This window comes from Cyprinodon tularosa, unplaced genomic scaffold (assembly GCF_016077235.1).
Source record: "Cyprinodon tularosa strain WSP-4 unplaced genomic scaffold, ASM1607723v1 ctg809, whole genome shotgun sequence".
NCBI lineage: Eukaryota > Metazoa > Chordata > Actinopteri > Cyprinodontiformes > Cyprinodontidae > Cyprinodon > Cyprinodon tularosa.
In genome coordinates, this window is record NW_024039573.1 from 181,314 (window position 1) to 200,891 (window position 19,578).

The 19,578-nt window shown below is 40.5% G+C and overlaps 1 protein-coding gene and 1 long non-coding RNA gene across 2 annotated transcripts in view; both read right to left on the minus strand.

Moving 5' to 3' along the window:
* The window catches only part of nt5dc1 (5'-nucleotidase domain containing 1), a 103,200-nt gene that overhangs the window by 16,911 nt on the left and 66,711 nt on the right, over window positions 1-19,578 (minus strand). The window contains exon 9 of the mRNA XM_038271757.1: window positions 14,999-15,120. Within this exon, the coding sequence (XP_038127685.1) occupies window positions 14,999-15,120 (122 nt within the window). The remainder of the gene's footprint in view (window positions 1-14,998; window positions 15,121-19,578) is intronic.
* LOC119774312 lies at window positions 4,232-6,438 on the minus strand. The gene is made up of 4 exons (XR_005279521.1): window positions 6,235-6,438; window positions 4,884-5,078; window positions 4,487-4,569; window positions 4,232-4,374 (listed from the first exon to the last, which is right to left on the minus strand). It is a non-coding gene; the product is annotated as an uncharacterized LOC119774312 (long non-coding RNA).

Below are 19,578 nucleotides of genomic sequence, written 5' to 3' on the forward strand. Positions count from 1 at the left end.
TTCACATTTCTGATTCCTGATCCTCCACGGACGGGTTTGTTTTTGGCAGATGGCCGCTCACACTGAGCCTGGTTCTGCTGGAGGTTTCTTCCTGTTAAAAGAAAGTTTTTCCTCTCCACTGTCGCTACAAGCATGCTTAGTGTGAGGGATTGCTTTCGAGTCAATGAGTCGATGCAGTCAACTGGTTTTCCTTAGATAGAAAACTTTGAATCAATCTGACTGGATGATCTGGTGAACTGGAAAGTACCCTGAGATGATATGTTGTGAATTGGAGCTATAGAAATAAACTGAACTGAATTGAATAGGCTATGTGCACAATATGGCGCTCGCTAACTTCCGGGTTAGCGTGGTGATGGCATTCACTTCCGGTGGAAATAGCATTGTTGTGGTCAGGAGAGAAGAGAAATGAGTTTGTCTGGAGTCCAGAGGAAGAAACCCTGTTACCAGTTGGTTAGTGGATCGTCACTGCACTGCTGTGTGCCTAGATGTACATGTTCATCACGGTACAACAGTAAAGTAAGTTTTCATCGCTTCCCTGTGGATATTGTAGTGCGCCAGCAGTGGCTAACCAAAATTCGGAGGCAAGATTTCAGTCCCCGTAGAGAGACACGGGTATGCAGTCGACATTTCCTGCCTGATGATCTGTTAGAGACACCAAGGGGAAAGAGGTGCTTAAAAAAGGGTGCTATTCCCGTTTTATTTGAATGGAATAACTACTCTTTGCCCGTGCCAAGACCCAGTGTGTGGGAACGTAGACCCAGGGAGGAAGAGGCGACAAGCCCCGCTGCTGCAGCGCCGACTGTGGACTGTTCGGAGATGGTGTTTGTGGCTCCTGAACACGATTACTGTGTTTCACCTGCAAGTGGAGTTAGGATCAACGAGCTAGTGATGCAAAACGAGGCCCTGCAAAAACAAGTTCAGATGTTGCAGCATGAAGTTCAGCGGCTGCAACTGCGGACTCGTTTCTGTCTGGAACGTTTTAAATGCTCAGACGACGACATTCGGCATTATACCAGGTTAGTATGTGTTATCATTGTTGTTCCTCTTTATGCTACATGCACTGTATAAACTATAATTTCTTTATTGCTTTACCAGTGCAGTAAATACAGAAATATTATAAAACGGACGCGCATCACTGAGTTTTCTTCTCGTTAACACTCCATTGTTTACATGACAACTTGTTAAAAATTAAATGGGGCAGTGATATTAAATTGGGATTAAAATGATACACATTGCTTTAGAACAGATCTCTGCGTTATTCAGTTTAACATTTGGTTTACAGTTGGAGATAATGACAACAATTATGCAGTATTTGTCAAATATATTTTTTTCTAAAACCATATCAACAGGTTTGCCTCATACCGACATTTCCAGTATTTTTGGAAGCTGGTGGAGCCTGCTGTGATGACAAAGATGATCCGTGTCACCAACACCAAGTCCTCAACAGCTAGCTCAGAAAGATTTCCCACATCCACGGTATGAATCTACGACAGTCATAAATATATATCTATCTATATATATCATATAGATATCTATATCATATAGATATATCTATCTATGGATAAAGATATATCTATATGATATAGATATCTATATCTATAGATATAGCTATATCTATCTATAGATATCTCTATATCTTTATATAGATATAGCTATATCTATAGATATCTGTATCTTTATATAGATACAGATATGTCTATATGATATAGATATATCTATATCTATATCATATAGATATCTCTATATCTATAGATAGATATATCTATATGATATAGATATCTATATCATATAGATATATCTATATCTATCTATATCATATAGAGATATCTATCTATATCATATAGAGATATCTATATGATATAGAAATCTCTATATCTATAGAGATCTCTATATCATATAGAGATATCTATATCTATCTCTATATGATATAGAGATATCTGTAGATATATATATATATATTATATATATATATATATATATGGTACATATATGTATATATGATATATATAATACACACACACAGAATTAATAGTATTTAATTGTCTATTCTTCTTTCAAAGAAACTTCCTCCTATAGATGAGCTGTTTCTTTTCCTGATGTACCTGGCCGTTGGCTCTACACACAGAGATCTCGGTGAAAGGTTTGGCATTCACCGAACGACAGTGAGCAGGATCATTACCACATGGGCCAACTTCTTGTACGATCTGCTTGGACGCCAACGCCTCTGGTTGCCTCGTGAAGTGGTGCGTACTAGACTTCCTTTGGAGTTTGCATTGTTTCCAGACACCCAAGTAGTGCTTGATTGCACTGAAATTTACTGCCAGACACCATCAGACCTCATGTTGCAGAGTGAGGTGTTTTCAACATACAAATCCCACTCCACACTGAAGGCCATGATTGGCATAGCACCTCATGGTGCCATCACATTTGTCTCTGCCCTTTACGCTGGATCAATGAATGATCGCGAGATCTTCAAACAATCTGGCATCATCAGTGTACTAGAGCCTGACATGGCGATAATGGTTGACAGGGGATTTCTAGTTGACAATTTGGCCCCCTGCAAGGTCTACAGACCACCTTTCCACTCCGGGAAAAGGCAGATGAACCCACATGATGTCCTTCAGACCCAAAACATTGCTCGCTTGAGGATCCATGTAGAGCGCTGCATCCGGAGAGTGAAGGAGAACAAATTTTTTGATGGCGTTATCCCACTGGCTGCATGTGGGATCATTGATGAACTGTTCAATGTGGCTTGTTACCTGGTAAATTACCAAAATGGGCCGCTTGTGAAGGCTTGGGCAACTTGCTAAAATATCTATAGTTTCAAAGTTGTTTGATCTGGTTTAGTAATCTTTTAGACTATTTTAATCAATTTTTAGTTAGCTTAGTCGATTTTCCACAAACTAATGTAGTTGTTATTAAATTATTAAAATGTGAACATAATGAACGTTCCCCTGTCTCATGTTCACTGCCCCCTAGTGACTGAATTGAGAATTGTGGTTATTTCTGAAACACTCAACTTCTCACAGGAATGAGCTAGTCACCTCAATAATTTATGAGATGTTTTTTCCCCCCTCACAGGATACCGTTTTGAAGTACTTGTTTTTGCCTTGTAAAGTGTGCTACTTGTTTGTGAAGGCCACAAATAAAATATTTTATAAAACAAATATTTCTTAATCACTGTTTCCATTAAAAAACTTTTGGGGGAAATTTATATCAATAAACAAACTGTAATACTCAAACAACAAACTTTTATTGTGCTATTAAAGCTACTTAATCCACAACATGGCATAAGGTGGAAAGCATTCAGAACAGAAGTAAATTGGTTAACTAAATCATTACTAATCTATACACAATAAACATGGTCAAACAAACCAAAATTTGTTTGACCTGCAACCATGACATTTTATAAACTACAAATTGGAAAAGTAGACATAAAAGAAAAAATGGTCAACCTTTGCCCTAATTGTTTCACATACACTTGGATCTCTATAAATGCGTTGGACAAGAATGTCATCCTCTGCATATATGACAAAATCACACCACTCCATGCCTGTGATTAGAAGCTGCCCTTGCACCTGCCAGTAGTAGCTGTGACTTGACGCAAGCTTCATTGTGTCATTGCACTTTTTTAAATAGCGACAATCCACATAACTTTTTGTATTGGGACATTTTATCTCCAACAAACCAATGTTGGCCTCTCTGTCGGGTCAAAAACCACACCATCAGGAGAAGAGCCCAACCATGGGGCATCAGGGTGAATGACGAACCCACAGGGCCAAAAGTTGGTGTTTTTGATCCTACAGTATTCTTGGATAGCCGAAGGTTCAAGTGCTAAGCCCCTTTTCATGGCGGCTGTGGCTGCTGTACCCTTCTTGATCCGCTAGGCTAAGCTCAAAGCAGACGTAGCTCCTCTCACATGGCAGACTTCCCGGAACCGAGAAGAAGTAATGCGGGGCCTCCGGATATTATGCCATTGGACTGTTGCGCTCTGCTCCCTGGTGGCAATTTCAATTTCACGGGACTGTTCCAGCGTTGTGGCAAGACACTCCAGTTGAAGCTGTTGCTGCTGGCTGCAGACAAACTGGACACAGGTGGGCTCAAGATTATAGTGGTCAAGAGGCAGTGACAGCGGTGTAGGGGAATCCACATGACGAATTATTATCCGGCTGACCGGTAGTGGATGCTGGAAAGCTAAAGGACTGCCTTCCTGTACCTTACCAAAAGGCTGAATCCACTAAAGGCACATCAGCACTAATTGCCATCGTAGTAATGAGAGGTGCAAGGTCAGCTGGAAAGTCCTGGTACACCTCTGCTACCCTGAGAACATCAGGGTCTGGTGTGTCACCTCGCACTGCCCTGTAACGTTTGCTCCTTCAAAAGAAAAAAAAAAAATCATATTAAATCCTGTCACTCAAAATAGGTATTCAAAAAACATTCAGTTATTTCAACCTTCAATATAAGTAATTACATTAAAAATAATTACCTTACACCATTTCCGACCGTGCGCTGCTGTTTTGGTCTTGCAGACTTAAAAACCATGTCACGCACACGGCCTGGTTTCACACCCTGTAAAATAATTAAATTAAATGCTTAAAAATAATAACAGTGATAACACACACAGAAAGGTACACAATGTAAATGTAGAATATCAAATGTATATATTAATTATCCATGTACTTAGGCAAGAATAAAAAAAACATTACTGACTTATTTGTTTAACTGTTCATGTATTCATGGTGGTGATGTAATATCAACGTTTTATAGATCAGCAAGAATCTGTTGTCCAGATAACATGTCTATATGGATTTACGGGTCACTATGTTGTTTTAAATAGAACTTTAGGGTGTGTTACACAAAGCATTTTATTGTGATTCACTTACCATGGTCCTTGGTTTGTGCCAGCTCTGTTCAGTTTCCGTACAGCTTAGTACTGGTGGCACTGAAGTCAAATTCAGAGCACAGTAGTGTGCAGTTTGGTAAAGCAATGCAACACTGTGATTGCACAGCACTGTACCAGCCACACAGGAACACCCAACGTCTGCGATCTCCACCGGGGAACAGTCCTCAAATGTAATCTAAATAAAAAAATAAGCTGTCAAACTATGCAACGGTTATATCATAATTGTTTAGCAAGCAGAAAGTCCTGACAAGTGGAAAAAAAGACTGGAAGAAAGTGCAGGACTTCTTTTTTTTTTAACTATGGCTTATTTATGCTCAGGTGTGTTGTTAAAGATGAATTGAATGGGATGACATTCCAATTTGTTTTTCATAACTATTTGCAAAGATGCAAATAAAAGCTTGCAGTTGACTACAGAGTTAGAACTATATTTGCAGCACAATGCGCTTTTGCTGATCAATGTTTTTAATCAATTTCAAGCTTTTTTTATGCATCACAAAGTGTCTAAAACCACAACTTTGAGCAGGCTTATTCGAGTGACTTTGGTAGGCAGAATGCAAATTTTTAATAAGTAATAGTACAATGAAGAAACTTTGTTTACAAAAAGTAATCCTTACCTGACGTTATCCCTTAAATAAGATGCACATTTCTGAACATATTATTGCCAACCAAACACACGCAACGTAAACAACAGACGTCACTCACATAGGAAACTACACTCCAATCTTTAAATGAAGTAAAAAGAAGGAAAAGAGCAGAATGAACAGGCCTAGGAACTGGCCTTAGCATTAACAAAGTCATATATATTTGAACTTACAATATAACGAAAATCTGTAGTCATAACAAACTAGCTTCTGGGGCTCTCGTGTAGCTAAACTAATGCTAAAGTTAGCTAATTTGTATGTGTGCTGTCAGACATACTTTATTAATCCCAGAGGGAAAAACCACTGTTACTACCACTTCAACACACAACAGCTGGAAATACTTACAACTTCTGCTGCACACGAGCTACATAAGACCCCCAAAATATAGTCCTTTTTGTATATAACAAGCATTTTTTGTGATTTCACCCTACTCTGAGTTCATGAGGCTTATCATTTTTGCGCATCGATCTGTAACAGACCGCCCTGACGCTCACGCTCCCTGACGAGTCTTTGTTGGAAACTGTGGTTAAAACATTGAAACAGGATCTGAAAAAATGGCTTTGAAGTTGTGTTAAAACATATATATTATAAGTGAAAACGAGACAGTATATGTATGTACAGTATAAAAAATGATCTCGGTAGTTAGCAGTTAGCATTGGCTTAGCAGTGACCAACTGCTGCATTACTTACCTTCAAAGTTGTCAATGTAGTTTGAAACGTAAAACTTAAAGCCTTTTTCTTTTTTACTCCGTGGAGCAGAAGATAAAGTCCGTATAAACCGGAGGACGTCGCTGATTGTTAATCTTGGGAGGTCCTGCAGGCAGCGAGTGTAGAATGCCATTGCTTGCCGTGGGTGAACAGCCGAACCGGAAGTATTCGCCCTTACCACTTTCACTTAGCGGAAGTTGCGTAGCAACATCGTGCACATAGCCTATTGGATCGCCAACTTGAAGAGGGATGATTTGCCATCGAACTTCTGGCCAGAGAAAAACACGTAATATGTTGCCTACATTTGGAAGAAGAATGTTTTCAAGATGACTTGGATAATAGCGCGTTGTGACAAACACCAGATACAGCACTGGGACTTGATCAACAGCCGATACCGCACCGTGACGTCACTAACCAGTAGGTGGCAGTAGAGTTCTTTGACAAACATGGATGCCTCCAGTAAAGAACATTCACATGAAAATTACTTTTAATTAAAAACACTGATAATTTATTGAACAGGATGGAATAATTTCATATTTAAAGTACTTTCAGAAGTTTGAATTCTGAATATGACCAGACTTCTCCTTTAATTCAGTCCCAAATCTAAACCTTGACTAGGTTCTGTCCTCAGTATATGATCTGCATATTCTGGAAGTCTGCCCTGTTGGAAGCTGAACTCATTCTATTCATCATCACTGACACACAATTCTGTTTTAAGAAGGTGTGTGAAAGATGGAGGTAAAGTCAACGACCCTACAGGAGTCAGAGGGCCAGAAAGAGGATGTAACACATTCCAGTGGCTGGGTGGGACCCCCTCCCCCACAGAGCCGAGCCGGACCCCAGGCTGCTCCTTCCATATGAACAAACTGACAGACGAGCCAGAGAAATGTGGAGCAATGGCAGGAATCACATTTCCAGCAGCTGGTCCTCATAGTGCTGGGAAACCCAGCACCTTTCATTGCTCAGCAGAGCTGCGTCCCCAGCCGTGGGATCAGTCTGATAAATATTTACAGAGGCCAAGGATTCCAGCGAAGAGGCAACCTGTCATAGAAAAGAGTCATTGTTGAGTAATACACCTAAAGCTTTCATGAAGGAGGCAACCACAAAGGCTACGCAGTTATCATATGAGCCCTTTCTAGAAATCATTTCCCAACTGTTAAAAAGTCTGACCACACATCACAATAAGACAAAATATTTCCATTAAAAAGTTACATTTACCACATAAAGCTAAATCAGTTCTCAGTTAGTCACGGCTGGTTGCCATTGTCCATCAAGTAAACCCACTGATCTCTATTTGTTCACTGCATTACTGATTGCCCAAAAAAAGTATAGCCATCGGTCGCCATATTGGTACTCCCAACTCCCACGGAGTAAAAACGCCTATCTGTGTAGCATTGGGCTGCAAAAACAAGCAGTATGCCGGCTGTGGGAAGATGTTCCACAGGTAGTTTCAATGTCAGTGGATGAACTAACCAAGAAAATCCATATATAAGCCGATGTTTCCTATATAGTATGTAGCGTAACATTAGTCTGGCTATCTCAGACTGACTTGAAGACATTGACAGAGTTAGCCAATGACATTTACCCCATCTACACTACCCTTGAAAAACAGATCCATGCCGAGACCGGTCCGAGCTCGGATCAAGTTAATCAGGCCGAGCTCGGTTGTGATGACCGTTTACACATCACACTATCTCGGTTCCTCGACTCCTCGCCTCCTAGTGACGATCTGTGGTATTACTGCCAGTATTGAATGAGGAAATCAAGCAGTTGGTGGCGGTAATGCACCAAAAGTAGTTTGCCAACCGCCATTAAACACAAGAAGAAGAAGAAGAAGAAGGAGGGAATCAAGCCAATCAAAATGGCGGCGCCCGTTACATTCAGAAAGTTATGCTTGATTATTATTGCTGTACTTCGGTGTTTGAGGAGGGTCAGGCGAAGACGGCAACCTTTCGTGGATGTTTATAGTTGTTGTTGTTCTTTTGTTTTATGTTGGTTGGCAAGCAACTTCCGGAGGGGCATTACCGCCAACTACTGGAATGGAGTGTGAATCGGGATGTGCAGCCAGACGGAGATGACGCGTTCTGCTCATGAGCTCTTGTTATCAGAGAACCGAGGCAGGGAAAAACTGAGCCGAGCCCACCTCTGGAACTAGTCTGCAGTTAGCTCGGTTCGGTTCAGTTTGCTTTCTGTTTACACACGACAAGTTATCTCAGTTACTGAGCTTGGACCGGTCTCGGCACGGTTTTTCAAGGGTAGTGTAAATGGGGTAATAGTGTGTAATGTTAAATAATAGACAGTAGAGTAAATAGAAAGAAATTTACTATGAAATGTCAATGTAGTAATTGCAAACCTTTTATGCAGATGTTTGGATACACCTGAGACTTAGAGAGGAAAAGGTGTGGTCGGTTTTATCAAGCTGAATGTTTGGGGGTATATATATATATATACGCCGTTTTCATCTCTCTGGGCACATATACTTTTAGTATGGATTCCATGCAGTGTTTTCTTAATTAGTAACAATATATTACGATATATTGTCTCAAAACACAGAAAAGTTACTTCATAAATGAAATATGTAATCATGTAATTTACTATTAACTTTATTAGAAGTGGCTTTGGGAAAACTAAAACATATTTAATGGACACAGATGGAAAGATAAAAGAGAAAGGGAGAGGGGATAAGAAATAAGGAGAGAGAAAACAAAGGAGAAACAAATACAGAATAACTTCTACAAATATGTTTCCAAAACCTCAAGAAACTAGCAGAAAATCACAACACTCCAACCATGACATAAGAGGGAGTATCCCATAGAGAGGCAGGAAAAACACGCAAACATTGATGGCAAAACCTAGACAGATTAAACCTAATTCAGCGATAGATGAAGCTGCAGCTTAGTGTGAAGCATAACTGTATCTGTGAACACCTGGATCTGTTCGCCTGTGGTGTACACACGGGTGTACTTGTGCATATAAGTGTAAAAAGGCTTCTTCAGCAGGAAGATATACTCAACAGCAGGTGTGACCCTGACCTGCTCCAAGGAGACCAGATATCCAAAGGCTTTAGTGCTGGAGCACCAAGCAGCTTCAGCAACAACCCCACAGAGAGAAAGGCAGACCTAGAAGTGGGCTCAGAAACCCGAAGCACAGGCTGAACTAGGGGTGTAAATCACAACCATCCTGGCGATTCGATTCAGTATCGATTTCCTGACCCAACCATTCGATTATTTTGGATACTCAAACCTCTACCACGTCTGTCTTGCCTACCTCTTTTTTCACCTCCGCTATCTCCGCCCTGTCTGTCTTGCCTACTGTTTACGCGACGTGTGTGTGCATGCAGAAAGAGGGTAGTGGCTAAAGGAAGCGAGGTAGGAGGGCAAAATAGGTTTAGCGCCACCGCAGCACGGGAGTCAGAATTACATCCAGGAGCAAATGGATAAAAATAGAGCGGAGGAAAAAAAAACACGAAACGATACTCTTGCAGACGTGTCGATGCATCGGATCGTCAGCTGTTGGATTGATGCATCGATACAAAGCGATTATTATTTACACCCCTAGGCTGAACTAGCAGCTGCTCTGAATGAGACGGCAGCCAATGGAGCATAAAGATGGCCGCCGCTGCACCAGTGGAGAAAGGTACTGGTCAGGGCTGCTTTTATTGGCCCCTGATTGAATGTCGGACGCTAATTAACAATCTGCAGGGAAGCAGAGAGTCTTATTGGAGCTGACTGGGTAGGACCAAACAAGAAAAAACGATGAAATGAAGATGTCAGAAATAGCATTGAGTTGGAGGTTTTATACAGCACCCCAACAAAACCTTATTTTTCTTACTAAAGATACAAATTAAACGGACAAATGGGACCACCCCTTTGGAATGGGGGTTGTCTGGGTTCTTCGTTAGCCTGCAATGCCCCTTTCAGAGACATAGACAAGTATGGGGCATTGCAAGCTAGTAAAAAAAGCCAAACGACCTCCAAATCAAAGGGGTGGAACTGTTTGTCCGTTTCAGTTTGCATGTTTTCTAAACAAAAAAAAAGTTTGTTGGGCTACCGTGTTTGTGAATTTTGAATTAAAAAAGCTTTCATGGGAAGAGAAACTTGCAATCAAAGTCCAGTGCATTTTATTTAATTTTTTTGCTTTTTTGGAATGACTGTGACCTGGATGACTGAGAATCTACACCAGCAGTACCTCTGCGATTTGAAAATGGCCTTTTTATAAATTGTGATTATATTGCAAATGCAATAATTGTCCATGCTAGTGAGGAATACAGTTTGGTTAATATGATTAAAACAAGTGACTTTCCATATATTTTAAAATGTACATATGCAAATCCATTCCTTTTTCAAATGCATCAAAGACCTGATCCACTAAGAGTCTGCATTTAAAAACAACATGTATCAACCTGAGAGGTTTGCACAATGTTTTTTTGGACCTTTTCTCATTTGCTTCACATGAAAAAATGAAGACCCTTCAAAGTTGTTACATGAAACGCTGCAAACTCAAAGAAAATCTATTTTTATTCAGGGTAGTGAGGTAACAGGACAAGGAAAAATGCCAAGTGGGTGAATACCTCTGTAGTTAAACCCTCTGAAAGAAGAGGGCCAGACTTGAAATCTGTAGGATCATGTCCTGTCATCCCCGCCGTGACCCCGTCGTTCTCAGCACGGTGCTTAGAGTGAACCGTAATCTTCCCTGAATGCCTCTATTCAGCCCACCTACTTTACGCTTTGTCAGGTGAAAGTGGAGAGAAGTAAAAGCACAGAGTGCCTGGGGGTCACCTCAGAGGACTGTTTAAAGAAGCTCTAAGTGCAGGTTGACACCAGATTCCAGGAGAGTTTTCTCCACGTGGCTAGAGAACAGAGGGGGCCATTGAGCGGAGGGTGGGGTAGAGGGAGAGGAGGGAGGGATGTATATGATGAAGCTCTGCCAGCGCAGCCTGTTCAGGTCTGCTTAGGGTGGAATGACATTTCTGATTTCTCTATTCGGACTTCTAAAGAAGCACAAGATTAAGCTAAAGTTCAAAGCTAAACTATTGCATTGCTCTACTCCGCAGAAAGAGTAACCCTAATATTGATCCCACCCCCCTGATTTAGGAAATTTGGGGCCCTAGGCAAAGACAGGCAGGGGGCCCTCTGAATTGAGAAGACAACACATAAAACAGGTCCATTCTACAGATAGAGAAATGTTAATAGAATAGACATCCATTATCTGTTCTAGGTTTTGTCCCTTTCCTTGTTGTTTTCCTCTCTACAGGGTTCCTACAGCATAGGGCAAGTTAAATTCAAGACTTTTTAATGCCACTTGAAATAAAAATTTAAGACCAAATTCACAAGAAACACAAGAACAACCTGCTTGCAACAACTTAACCCAAAGGTTTATTTTAACATAAACCACTGCACTAATGTTTCAAATTTTGAAAAGCTTCCCATACAGGAAGAAAGCTAAAAACACACAAATGACAGATATATTTGAACAATTATTTAACTGAATTCACAAACTTTGTTTTAGCAGGGAACAAAACAAATCAGTTTTAAAGCCACAACATAACCAGTGCTAAGTCTTTTTGCAGCTATTTTTCTTTGTTTCGTTTTCTTAGTATGTTTGATTTGGTGATAAGTTGCAGAGACAAGGGTGGAACTAAACTGAGAAATACCAGATGTTTCTCTGTAACTTCATTTTGACGCTTTGTGTTTCATGCTTCGCATGTGCGACTCCACTGCCTTAATTCCCATCGTTCCGAGCTTGAATCGCTTCTTGCACTAAATCCACTGAGCCTCATGTATGTTCCCTGGTTTTAGCCATGGAGGAAACTCTTGGCTGGAGCCAATTTTCGCTACATTTAAGCCGTTTCTCAATATGCGTTCTTGAGCGTTCTCGTGTACTCGTGACACGTCATCAGCCTCAGCCCGAGTACCGTTCCAATTCTCAAGAACGGCAGATCGAGAACGCATCAAATCCCCGGATGTTGTTCTCACCCCGCCCTCTTTATCGAGCATGCATCAGAGCAGGCTTGTGCGTTCTTCAGACTGACCGCTTCCCCAGAATGCCCCGCGGCCGCAGCTTGTTTCCAGACAGCGCTCACAGTGTTAAGTTAAACATTCCCTTTTCTGCTGCTGTTGTTCTTCAAAAGTACGTTTTGAAATCGTTTGAGGCGATAACATTATACATTTAAGCCTCCCTGTGTGGTCTGTTTACAGAGTTAGTGCAAAATTTAAAAAAAAAGTCCGACGTTGAGCGGACCAGAGTGACCAGCAGACCTCCGAGGGTAACCGCAGCCAGGGCTAAATTTACCCCGTCTGTAGTGCACTTCTCTCGGTCTAGTTATGTGTGAACTACCGCTCGTTCTGATGGCGTTTTTTTGCGGTTCGGTAATTTTTTTTAATGTTTTTTAAGCTTTAGAAATTAAAAATATTGTTTTCAACATGTTTTGTGTAGGGAATAAATAGTTTTGACTGTTAAAGAAATGCTAAACAACGTTGCATGTGATGACATCACGAGTACACTTCTGCTCCAATACACATACATGCTTGCGTGCTCGCGTTCTCGTCAAGTCCGCTCTTCCTGCGTTCTCGCCAAGAACGGACTTGACGAGAACGCGAGTACGTACTCGCGTTCTCGTGAATTGAGAAACGCCCTTACACTTGCTCATATTTTCCAGACAAAAAGTTAATGGTGTATCTCCCAAATGTCCCGGCCGCAACAACGATTTTATTGGTTCCGCTATCGGGACGGAACCAATAATGGCGAGCCGTTATTTTTTTTTTATAAAAAAAAAAAATGTTTTCAATTTTAATGTTTTATTTAGATTACAAAAATAATTCATAATAAAAATAATCCTATTTATGATGTTTTAAAAAATAAGACCTACGAAAGACTGATTTAAGACATTTTAATACCAATTAAGGTCTTAGTTTTATTTTGAAGAATTCAATGCCTTTTAAGACTTTTTAAGGACCCGCGGGAACCCTGTGTCTATGTTATGTTCTCAGCTGACTTTTCATGCTGTCTCTAAAGGAATTAAATATTTTTTCCAAGCACTAAGCTCAGTTAGCTGATTGCTCCTTCTTGTGTTTCCAAAAAGGCAAAAGTAAATAACCCGATTTGGAGCTAGGCGCTTTTTTGAAGTGCTAGAGGGGTCTGAAAAGTGGCTAAATATAGCGACTAAAGCGCTAAGTTGGCAACAATGCTCTTTGCATCATTTGTTTTCAAATGGTTTGCTGCTGTCTGTTCCGACCTTTCTGAACATGTGCAGCAAATGGACTGATCCAATATGGTGGACACTGAGGGGGGGGGGCTGAGACACACTTAATATTATAAGCGTTCTGATGGCATTTTAGCAGCGAGAACCAACAAATAGGGCACCAATACCAGTTTGATACCATTACGGGATAATATCTCATAATTATGACATACTGATTTCATAATTATGAGATAAGCCGTCTGATTATTTTTCTTTGGTGAATGCGACACGCTTTTGAAAAACTTAAGGAAATTAACGCTTAATTTAATGTCATATTAAAAAAATTCCCCATCAGCGTCCACCATATGTGCCGTTTCTGCCCACATATTTTATTTTTTTTGTGGATTTTTGTAACAGGGATAACTAGGATCATATCAAATAGATTTTTATGAACTATGTTTGTTCTCTACTTCCACACTCAGCATCTCTTCATCCACGCCTGCGTTAAGAAGTTTCTTTGAGGTTGTGAGAGGCGCTCTTGGAAGTTTTGATTGGATTTGATGAAACTTTTAAGCCTCTCGTTATAAAATCTATATTTTGATGGAGATGAGAATTCTGCTTCCTGGTATGTTGCAGTACCGCATCAAATAACTTCATTAAACGGTGTTAGTGTTTGGGAATATAGAATTATGCTCTAATTTGTCGTGACCGATCGATCCATCATTACTATATTTTGGTTTGACCAACCAGATCTTCTCGACGTTCTTTTTCCTGTTTGGTGCGATTGCAGTTGCGGATCTTGACCTGGCCGGACCGGAGCAAAGCAAAAAATAGCTCAGCTCCGTATTGTGACGATGACGGACAGAGAAGACGTATGTGGACAGTGATGTGCGGAAGAGTATCGGTGGATGTGGAACAGTTTTCATTGATTAACATGAAAAACACTCCGCATGACATGCGTGAGCGGGGCGGAGCGCTGAGCTGCCTAAGGACTTGGAATCTGAGGGTCAGGCCTCCATTTACCCTCAACATCCAGAACGAGAGGTTTAGATTTGGGGGCGCTGTTCATTATACTTCCTGCTTCAGCTAAAAAGTGTTTACTCTAATTAAAAAAGGTTGTTAACATCTTCAAAAGGTTGACATGTTCCCTACTTATAGGCCAATAAACAGGAACAATAATTCCTCTGAATACGTCAGCTATAAGTTGTTGTAGAGGCAAAACAGAATAATTTTACTGGAGAAACTCTCATCTCTATTCAGATACACTTTTCAGACTGTTGACATGCCAAAACAAACATGAAACACATGTGAGCTGTAGCTGTCCTGTGTTTGGTATTGAAAATTATGTTCCAATGTTCAGCTTCTTCAGGGAATAAACTCCCAGGATGCAGACGGAGATCCACGCCAAGAGCCACGCTCCTCCACCTCATCATCCCCATGTGAATCTCTCTGAGCTCATTTATCACCCAGGCTTCATCCCTCTCATTCTCTGCCAAGGACTGCGGTTGGGAGTCAATCTCAAAGCGAGCCACGGATACCCTTCAACCAGATGTCTGGCAGACCTACCTTTGGCTCTGATTTTCCTGTCATGGTCTTGAGCAGCTCACGGAGGTGTGGCCAGTTGCCCTGGGAGTACCAGCCCGGCTTGTCCAGCGATGGAAGGCCCTCTGCTTCTTCCACATCATTCACTGTAGGAGAAAAAACAATAGGAAATGGAGCTTTGGATTGTTATTCGTTACTGCGATAAAATTCAATTCAGTTTAGATTCGGTTTATTTCTATAGCTCCAATACACAATACATGTCATCTCACTCTACAGTTCACCAGATCATACAGTCAGATTGATTCAAAGTTTTTTCTTTTCTTTTTTTCTTGAACAGCGTCCTGTCTGGCCATGTGGCAATAACAATAATTGTCTTAATAATTGTCCATAGTGTTCCGCTTGATTTATGCATATAAATAACTTTATTATAATTATGCAGGGAGTTTTACAGATTATTTGGACACTGCAATGTAAGTAGAACAGGAAAGGAAAAACATAAAAACTGAGAAAAGATGAAAGAAAGAGGAGATAGAAGGGAGATAGTGATAAAACATCTTCAGTCTGCTTCATCACCTGCAAAGAGATGTAAAAAGAACAGAACAACCAACAGATATAGTATAAGAGACACAATAAAGTAACACCTTTAAGTTTTCTATCTAAGGAGAACCAGCTGATTGCATCGACTCATTGACTCTTCAGCAATCCCTCACACTAAGCATGCTTGTAGCGACAGTGGAGAGGAAAAACTCCCTTTTAACAGGAAGAAACCTCCAGCAGAACCAGGCTCAGTGTGAGCGGCCATCTGCTGAGGCCGACTGGGGTTCAAGGAGACAGAAGCAGAGACACAAAAAGCAGCTGTAAAAGGCGGCCCCGTCCAGGAAACACACAGCCAGGCAGACGAGCTCTGAGCTAGCTCCCATGCCAGAGGACGAAGAGAGCACATCCAGTTAGTCACAGTCAGAGAAACAGGACTACACTGGAAAACAGGCCAATCTCCAACATCTAGAAACAAAGGTGTTGATGGCAGCAGCACAGCTGATGTTTCTCTCCAGGATGGAGTCACAACCAAACAGGAACAGACCAGATGAAGCTACTATGATGAGAAAAAGCCGACAGTTAGGGCAGCATCTTTGTTAATCTTTGCTGTGATGAAATATGAGGCAAGTCTTGGGCAACATTTAAGAAGAATAAACATTTAAATCAATCACTGAAGTGAAATGAAATGTACTTCTTTTAACTTTGTAAAAACTAATTGGCACAAATTGGCAGCTTAATTACGTGTTTTTATACAATGATTTAGCAGAAGTAACAGGACATCATTACATTTAAACATCAGTGTCAGAATAGGTAAGGGAGGACATTTAGTGACATTTAGGGGAGGTATTTTGTTCCAACAACCTCCTCTGTGCTTTACAGAGAATAGCCTCCATACAGGACTGAAGGAGGAAACCATTTCTACTAATAATGAGGCCAATTAGTGTATAGTTATACTGTAAACCTTCATGTTTTAAATGACAGATAAAATATATAGCTTTACTGTTTGGGATTCTTTGAATCGGTTTTTTTGTACCAACAATGAATAGAAAGCTTCTGCTAGTGTGAGCGAGGAGAAAAGCTGAGGGTGAGACGGAGCCGCGCTGACAGGCATGTTGAGACTGAGCCCCACCATTCCTGTCTCAGACCAACCCAAACTTACAACACACTTTCTGCCAGGGCTGCTTCCAACACCTGACATTCCCATCTGAGCCATCCAAGGCTTGAAAACAGCCCGACCAGTAAAGCTGGGAGGCCGACGGTTTAATGTTGCACCAGAGGATAAAAGAAAGTATTCTGCAAACCCACCTGAGGGCGTACAGAGAGAGGAGCTGCATTTTTTCTTTGTAGTGTTTTAGAAACTTAACAAAACAATTCTGTGCCAAGAAAGCTGTTGAAACAAGAGTTTGATCATATTAGCTTTCAAAGTGAAGGCTGTTTTTGCTATTTACAGGCTGTTCTTGCTATTTACAGGCTGTTTTTGTTATTTACAGGCTGTTCTTGCTATTTACAGGCTGTTTTTGTCATTTACAGGCTGTTTTTGTTATTTACAGGCTGTTCTTGCTATTTACAGGCTGTTTTTTTGCTATTTACAGGCAGTTTTTTGCTATTTACAGGCAGTTTTTTTGCTAATTACAGGCAGTTTTTTGCTATTTACAGGCTGTTTTTTTGCTAATTACAGGCAGTTTTTTGCTATTTACAGGCAGTTTTTTTGCTAATTACAGGCGGTTTTTTGCTATTTACAGGCTGTTTTTTTGCTAATTACAGGCAGTTTTTTGCTATTTACAGGCAGTTTTTTTGCTAATTACAGGCAGTTTTTTGCTATTTACAGGCTGTTTTTTTGCTAATTACAGGCAGTTTTTTGCTATTTACAGGCAGTTTTTTTGCTAATTACAGGCAGTTTTTTGCTATTTACAGGCTGTTTTTTTGCTAATTACAGGCAGTTTTTTGCTATTTACAGGCAGTTTTTTTGCTAATTACAGGCAGTTTTTTGCTATTTACAGGCAGTTTTTTTGCTAATTACAGGCAGTTTTTTGCTAATTACAGGCAGTTTTTTGCTATTTACAGGCAGTTTTTTGCTATTTACAGCCAGTTTTTTGCTATTTACAGGCAGTTTTTTGCTAATTACAGGCAGTTTTTTGCTATTTACAGGCAGTTTTTTTGCTAATTACAGGCAGTTTTTTTGCTAATTACAGGCAGTTTTTTGCTAATTACAGGCAGTTTTTTGCTATTTACAGGCAGTTTTTTTGCTAATTACAGGCAGTTTTTTGCTATTTACAGGCTGTTTTGTCCAAACATTCTTTAAAGGTACAGGCAAATGAGGATCAGGACAAACAGACTCAAGAACAGTTTCTTCCCCCAAGCCATTGCCGCCCTCAACTCCGACCTGCACTGACGGACACTTTTCACCTGGTTTGCACTACCCCCCCCCCCCCCCCCCCCCACAATCTGTGCCAGTACTGTTTACATTTCCTTTTAATATATTTATATATTTTTTTTAACTGTTTACATTTCCTTTTCCTTTTAATATATTTATATATTTTTAATTTTATTTTTTTTATTTCACGGTAGCTGATATGGAAGTCCCAAATCTCATTGTAACCGTTGCAGAATATAATGACAATAAAAGACTTTTTGATAATAAAAGTAAAAAACTTTAAAGGAAAAGTCTGGTCCTCAAGGAATAATCAATGAATCATTATTTACACCTAAAACTAATATGTTTGTGGTGATTTAATTAATTTAGCTTTATCGGTAAAAGAATAAAAATAATAATTTTTGTTGCGATCACTGAGTCTGGGAGCGGCCATTTTTGCCCAAATATAGTAACCCCTCCCTCCTGCCATCTTCCAGCAGTGACGTCACGGTGCGGTAAGCCTAGCGCCATTCTCCCCGCTTTACAAGCTAAATCAATGGGAACTACTAGACACATCTGCAATCAACAACAATTATTGAAGATTTCCAGAGGACTTCACCATTGAAATTCACCAGAGCTATAGTGAAACTGACAATGCCCACGTGCATGGCAGCTGGATGTTGGAATACATCGGGTAAAAGTAAAAAAAAACATTAGTTACAGTATTTCACCTTTCTGATTCCTGATCCTCCACGGACGGGTTCATCGTTGGATTGAATTTTAAATTGGATTGTATTTTAAGTCCCTTGTTTCTTATCAGCATGTAACCTTCTCTCATTTTAAAGAAGGAAAAACAGCAAACATAACGACAGAGACCTTCAACCTTCTTCAGAGATCATTACTGATCCAGATTCCTGAGTCCTTTGGTACAGGTCTTGGGAATCCAGGAGCTACGGCTGGATCACTTCCAGCAGTAATTCCAGAATTTTAACTAGTTATCAAGTTCCGACGGATCACCCAGACAACACTGGAGGCGCTCTTGGAGCCTGATGAGGACAGCGTGAGAACAAGGCAAGGCTGAGAAATTCAGCTGGCTGGGACCATCTTTGGAGCTACAGGAGGGACGATTGATTTAACAGCCCTACAAAGGGCTATATTATATAAAAAATGTTTTACAGCATTTTATTGTAATTACACGCAACGCAACAAAATTCCGTCTCTGCATTTAACCCATCCCCTTGTGGTGCCCGGGGATCATTGTTAATGGTCTTCAAGGGTCTTTGCTCAGACACCCAGAGTGGCAGTCTGTGAGAGTGGGGCTTGAGAACCTCATGATTCCAAGCTTTATGCCCTGAACGCTAAGCCGCCACTACTAGCCGAAGGGTCTTGCCGCCAGCTTGTTTAACCGGTTTCTATTAACTACTCGTCCACTTGGAGCTTCCAAGTTTGCAGCCTCATTCTGCCACAAAAAGGCTACTATCCACCGTTACAAGGTTTAATTTGGCAGACTGAATCCTCCCAATGGTTAAAGAACAGTAGCTAAACTTAATTTATGCTTTTTGAACAGGATAAAATCCATCAAGGAATCTCTTAAGAACGTAATTCATAATTATTTCAAGGGTTATATTTCTATCTTCCATTTGAAATAGAACAAATTTTGTCTCCACTGCCCTCCTTCACCCTACGCCACATCATCCAGACCCTGATCGGTTGG